A 6,726-nucleotide genomic window follows, 5' to 3' on the forward strand; every position below is an offset into this window, starting at 1 on the left:
AAAAAAAAAAAAAAAAGGATGAGTTGACGGATGGGTATAAAGACTGATCTGTCCTCCACTCCAGTGGAAGCCAGTGATTCCCAAAGAAGAAGGAGAGGGGGCATGCCCCCGTAGGAATTTCTCTCCGGGGAGAGTTTGAAAACTGTCCCCTCACCTCCCACTCACATGCACACGCACCGTCGCTGAAGACTCTGACGTGTGTCCTCTCCTTTTGAGAACCCCTGAGGAGGGAGGGCAGCAAGTCCAGATGACACAAAGAGAACAAAGTTTGAGCCGCTCTGCTCTAGCTTGGCAGGCATGACCCGTCCACGAAGCTCTTCCCCTGCTGCGTGGCATGCCCCACCCGAAATTCGTCAGTCTCCTAGCCTGGAAAGATGTCACACCACCCACGCCAAGACCACCACCCTCTCTCCTGCTGTGCCCACCCCTGCTGCCATCCCGTATGTGAGCTTGCTTTGCAGCCCAGCCCCCGCGCTCTCTCGCTGCTCCCCCTGGCCTGGGTCGCCTCACACCTGCGTTGCAGCCACTGCCCTTCCAGCCTCTTTCCTGCTCCCCTCCCTCCTTATCTGCGGGGGCTTGACTTGCACCCAGGGTGTGTGAACCTTCCGCTTCCCTCCAGGGCCTAACTTCAAACACCACTTCCATGGGTCCCGAGAAGGACCTGAATGAACATGTACAGGGACACCCCCCTTCTATTCTGGACAGAGTCCAGCACAGAGTGGCCCTCCGAGAATCGTCCCGAATGAGTGAATGAATTCCTCCATCTGGGACCATGTTCAAGACTCTTTCTCCATCCCCTTCCCGACTCCCCTGCAGCCTTTCCATCTTCACGCTGAGTGTCCTCAGCGTGGTCCTTCCACTCCAGCCAAGGTAGTCCGCTTTCTGCCCCCCCACCTGTCAACACAAAATCCCGGCTCCCATTCCGCTCCCCTCCCTCAAACCAGCCTCCTGACTCTTCTGCCTCCCTCCTCCTCAGCTCCCCTGCCAGGCAGTGACTTCAGAGGTCAGCTCCAAGTCCACTTTCTTTGCTTTTTGTTTAAGTGGGAGTCTCACTCCGTCGCCCAGGCTGGAGTGCCGTGGCACACTCATGGCCACTCCAGTGTCGACCTGCTGGGCTCTGGCAATCCTTCCGCCTCAGTCTTCCAGGTAGCTGGAACTACAGGCACGCGCTAATGCACCCGGCTAATTTTGTATCTATTGTAGAGACAAGGTTTCACCAAGTTGCCCGGTCTCGAACCCGCGGGCTCAGGCAGTCCACTGGCCTCGGCCTCCCAAAGTGCTGGGATGACAGGCTGAGCTGCCGAGCCCAGCCTCAAGTCCACTTTTCTATGAGGCTTTCTCTCCCTCCTCCCATCTGACCAATCCCTTGTTCCTTCATTCATTCAACAAGTAGTCGGGGGATGCAGCCTATGGGCCAGGTCGCACATGGTACTGGGGACGCAGAGATGGGTAACACAGCTTTTGCTCTCGAGAGCTCTTGGTTGGGCCCAAGATGGCCAACTGCAGGCCCTAAGGTCTCTGCAGGGCGTGCACCAGGTACACGGTCAAGGACACCTGAGTCAGGAAGGGTCGCCCCTGGATTTCCTGGACCTGAGCACAGGAAATGAAATCTGCTCAGCAAGACCAGGTAGCTACCCCAGGGCTCAGCCCCCTCCCCGGTCCTGTCTCCCACGGGTGTCCAGGACACTGCATCACAATGCATTTGCAGATTATTTCCTCTGGATTGTTCTGGAATCATTTTTCTCTGTGTGCTGTCTTGGCTCCTAGACTGTAAGCTCTTTGAGAACAGCGAAATCCTGGATCATTCTTCCCTAGTCCCCTCCTCGCCACACACACCACACACACACACACACACACACACACACACACACACACACACTGCGCTCCGTGTTGCCCACTGAACGGTGAGAAATTGAAGAGCTCATGGACAGGCTTAACCAGACCACTCATGCCCCCGATGTTCCTGTTCCCCCCAGCTCCAGGATAGGCTTGAGCTGTCCCCAGGGGACCAGACCCCCACCCCGGAACAAGGACTCCAGTCCCCACAAAGTTTCCTTCCCCTGTTCAAGCTACCTTTGCCTTCTGTTTTCAAAATGCGAGTGCCCACCCAATAATTACTACTAATACTACTACTGATAACAATATGAAAGCTGACCAGGTGCAGTAGCTCACAGCTGTAATTCCAGCACTTTGGGAGGCCAAGGCAGGAGGACTGCTTGAGCCCATGAGTTCGAGACCAGCTTGGGCAACATAGCAAGATCTTCTCTCTGCAAAAAAATTAGCACGGCATGGTGGTATGCACCTGGCCCCAGCTAGTTGGGAGGCTGAGGCAGAAAGATCACCCAAGCCCAGGAGGTTGAGGCTGCGGTGATCCGTGATTGTACCACTGCACTCCAGCCTGGGTGACAGACTGAGACTCCAACTCAAAAAAAAAAAACCCAGAGGGCTTTCTTAATTAACTACTGGACTGTAAACTTTATGAGCAGGGATTTTGTTCACTGCTGTAATCCCAGCACGGTAACACAGAATCTAGTCCAGAGTTCCATGTAATATATTGAATGAACACTTAACACACATCAATGTCGTTAATCTTCAAAAATGACATTACAAGGCTATGACCATGAAATCCACTTTAGAGAGAAAGAACAAAGGCGCGGAGGGTTCTATAACCTGCTCATGTTCACAGCCACCACTTGCGGAAGCCAGGGCTTGATTCCAGGTGATCAAACCCAAGAGGGGGAACAGAAGGGCAGCTGACAGGTAGAGAGGGCTGAGGAGAGGCCGGTCATAAGAAGGGACGAGGGGGTGGGACTGGGGGATTGGGCACGGCAAACAAAAGTGAGACTGTGACAGACCGGTGCTACCTGGGGACTCGGGGGCCAGAAATGTGGGACTGGACCTGTGGAGAGAGGGGGCACAAGGGACTAGAGAGAAAGGGTTTCCAAATGAGACTCTGAGATGTCTGGGGAGACCGCTGGGAAGAAAGATGTCTGGGGAGACAGCCGGGAGGGGAACAGTGAGACACGGAGAAGGGAAGGAGGTGCGGGAGAGACCAGCCAAGGCGGGCAGGGGGCCCAACTCCAGGGGCTCAGGGCGTCTGGGGGGAGGATTCCAGCACCAGGACGCAGAGGAAGATCATGGTCACACTGAAGCAAGGCTGGGGCCAGAGAAAGGAACATTTTCCAGTGATGAAAACAATTTTCTACCAACTTCCCCAAACTGAGCTGTCAAGTAAGAAACCAAGGGATCGTGGTTGAGGTCCGCGGGGAGGGGGCTGGAGGACAGGCAGAGGGGCGCTGAGGGCGTAGTCTAGCTCCCCAGGAAGGGTCCGTCCCACGGAGGCCACCGGCCCAAGCACGGAGCCAAGGCCGAAGGGTGAAGAATGCCCCCAGGCGGGAGGCCTGGGCCTGGCCGGGGCCCTGGGGACGCTGTCCACTTGGTTGCCCTGCCCCAGTCCACTCCCGGACACGCTTGGCCTCCATGCAACATGCCAACCCCCCACAAACCCATCCACTCTCTTGACTGTTTCCCCAGTCACCAGCCATCCAACCTCTGCCCCATAGTGTTTGCTCAGACGGGTCCACCGGCAGCCTCTCCTCCCTACAGCCTGGCCCACTCCAGGCTGCCCAGAGGGGCAGAATTCGGAATCCTCTGGGCTTCTCAGAGAGGTCTGGCCTTCCTTCCCCCTCTCCTTTTCCTTCCCCGCCAAGCCGCCCCCCCCAGGCCTATTACCTGCTCCCCACTTCCAGGCACCTCCTGGCCCCTGCAAACCTCCATGGCCGGCAGGAGCCGGGCTCCCTTGGCGCTCTCTCTCTCAGATCTCCCTCTTTCCCCCGCCTCAGTTCAGCCCTCTCCAGAGACGCATGAATGGGGAACCCCGCGCTGGCAGTGGCAGAAGTGAGGCCCAGGGTGGGTGGCCCAGGGCCAGGCCCAGGCAGGAGAGGCTCAACTCTCTGTGAGGCGGCCACCCCGGGCGGCGCCTCCCCCACCAGCCGGCTCTTCCCTTTCCCTGGGTCTCACCAGTGGCAGCAGCAGGTCAGGCACGGTGGGGAGGCCCATGTCCGGCCAGCGGCGGCCTCTCACTCCCCCATCTGGGCTCAGGGCAGTGGCGGCCGCGGCAGAGGCGGCAGTGGCGGCCGCGGCAGAGGCGGCAGCGGCGTCCCGGCCGTGCGGGTGCTTCCAGGAGGTCCCGGGTGCCTTGGGTGGGGAGTGGACAGCCGAAACTCTGGGGTGGGGGGAGGTGGGGCTCGTGTCCGTCACCTCAACCCCCAAAGGCCGGAGCTAGAGCCTGAGTCCGGAGAACTCGGAGAAAATTCAAGCAGAGAGGAGAGAGGAGGTGGGAGGGGAAGAGAGTGGCAGAGGCGATGTTGCAAGAGCAGGACAGGAAGAGCCCGAGGAGGAGGAGGGCGGAGGAGGGGACCCATGCGCCTTAACTCTTTGTAGCCTCGCCAGAGAGGCACAGGAGTCCCAGATCCTTCTGCCTCTGCCCTAACCCACCAGTCCGACCGCTCCCAAGCAGACAGCAAGGCGCAGCGAGCCCCCTCGCCCGTCACTGGCCTTTCCCAAACGGAACAGCCGTGAAAAGACCTGGGGGTCTGGAGTCAAATTAACTGGGTTCCAGTTCAGAATCCGCCCCATTTGGGGGTCTCGGACACATAGCCTCATCCCTCCGAGCCTGTTTTCCAACTGGAAGAAACAGAGGTCGCATGTCTCATTGGGTTCCTGTAAAAATTCGTTGAGACACGACAGATGAGTGTCTGACACATAGTACTCAGTGTACCCCTCCCCTTTACCCAGAGTTCTCCTCTCGCCCCTAATTCCCCACTTCCTTGGGAAGCCACCTGTCCGACCCAAACCTCAGAGTAAGTCCTAACCCTCCTTTGTGGCCAGACGGGGGCCCTGGTCACCCCCATGCCCCCATTCTAGTTCTCATCCAGTCACTGCCCGACAGGTCCCCCAGCCGGTCCTGGCTATGCCGCCAACCCTGAGCGATCAGGCAACCTCCCTGCTGAGCCCTGGTTGGTTCCTCCTCCATCACACGGAGGTAAGAATGTCTGCAGAGTGATGCCCTGAGGATCCACCACACCATGCCTGTGGAGGGCTTTGGAAATAAAGACATTGCTGTCAGCGATTACAAGTACATTTCCAGTGCCCTTTTCCCATATATATATATATATATATATTTTTTTTTTTTAGTCAGAGTCTCACTCCGTCACCCAGGCTGGAGTGCAGTGGCACGCTCACGGCCACCCCAGCCTTGACCTGCTGGGCTCCAGCAATCCTTCCGCCTCAGCCTCCCAAGTAGCTGGAGCTACAGGCGCGCACTATCACGCCTGGCTAGTTTTCTTTAATTGTGGAGACAAGGTCTCACCAAGTTGCCCAGGTGAGTCTCGAACACGCGGGCTCAGGCAGTCCACTCGCCTCGACCTCCCAAAGTGCTGGGATGACAGGCTGAGTCACCAAGCCCAAATATTCTTAAATGCTTTTTTTGTTGGTGTTGTTGTTTTTATTATACAGATGGGTCTCACTATGCTGTCCAGGTTGGTCTCAAACCTGGCCTCAAGTGATCCTCTCTCCTCGGCCTCCCAAAGTGCCGGAATTACAGGCATGAGCCTCCACACCCCACCTTCCCAAATATTCTGATACACCAATCAGAACTACCTTAGAGAAAATCGATGACAACCCTCTGGTTTTATAGAAAACGAAGGACCAGAGATACACAGCATCCCTGGAGGCAGGGCCAGCCGAAGCCAAACTCCCACCTCCCAGTCCCAGGGCCCATTTGGCTATGAGACTTGCTGCCTCTTTTCGGTCTGTTTGAGTCGGACACCACCGCCTGGCTCTGGCCCTTTCTGCTGTTCCCATGCATGCAAGACTTCTCCCAAATGAATCCCACAGCGGTTCAACGTTAATCCGAACACCTTCTGGGTACAAGGACCCTCCCGCATCCAGCCCAGCCCAAGGGCCTGCCGCTGCTCGGGCTTGCCAGGAGTTCAGGGAGGCCAGCCAGGAGGGGCTTCTAGGGCTCTGGGACTTGGAATCAGAGCCCCTCAGCCCTTGCCCCTGGGAGCTGCCTCCCAGCCTCAAGTCCATCCTCTCTGGCTCTTCCTGGCCTCCCCTCTGTGACCCCAAGGGCACAGCAACTGCAGGTGAGAACGGCACTCCGGTGCCCCCACCGCTGGGGGAGCTGACTTCACCCCACTGTCCAGCTTGGGGGAACTGGAGGGTTGAGGCTGGACTCACAGAGGAAGGCGCCCACTGCCACTGTGAGGAGAGGTGCCCCAGGGACAGCTGGAGTGGGCCCCAGGCTCTTGAAGCAGGGTCATTAGAATAACGTGAAATGTCCTTGTGAAGAAGCGAGGAGAGCCTTTGTCTCCTCATCTGAAAAGTGGGAGACGTGCTGAGACCCCTCAGAGAGCTGGCTAGAGACACACGAGGGGGGTCTCCAAAAACAGGAGTGATCTTTCAGAGGGCAGGCCCTTGTAGCACAAGCTTGCCCCCCAAATAAGTGTTCTTAGGAACCCGCTGGGTTTTACCTGGCAGTTTTGCGAAGGTTGTGTCATAACGGGTGGAAGAAATGTCCTGAGTCATGGCAAACAGGTGACCGGTTCTTCCCCCATGACAACACACCTGCCCGCACCATACTGACCAACACTGGCACGACCCCTGCCCTACCCTCCCTATTCACCTCATCTCGCCTGAGAGACCTTTTTTTTTTTTTTTTTG

At 57.3% G+C, this 6,726-nt stretch overlaps 1 protein-coding gene across 1 annotated transcript in view; it reads right to left on the minus strand.

Annotated features, from left to right (window-relative positions):
* Window positions 1-4,121, minus strand: part of TNFRSF1A (TNF receptor superfamily member 1A) — a gene marked incomplete at its 3' end in the record, with an annotated part of 12,477 nt that extends 8,356 nt beyond the window's left edge. The window contains exon 1 of the mRNA XM_008049156.2: window positions 4,021-4,121. Coding sequence (XP_008047347.1) covers window positions 4,021-4,059 — 39 coding nt within the window. The remainder of the gene's footprint in view (window positions 1-4,020) is intronic.
* Window positions 4,122-6,726: the final 2,605 nt, after the last annotated feature.

This window comes from Carlito syrichta, unplaced genomic scaffold, assembly GCF_000164805.1.
Source record: "Carlito syrichta isolate Samal-C Ts95f unplaced genomic scaffold, Tarsius_syrichta-2.0.1 Scaffold130627, whole genome shotgun sequence".
NCBI lineage: Eukaryota > Metazoa > Chordata > Mammalia > Primates > Tarsiidae > Carlito > Carlito syrichta.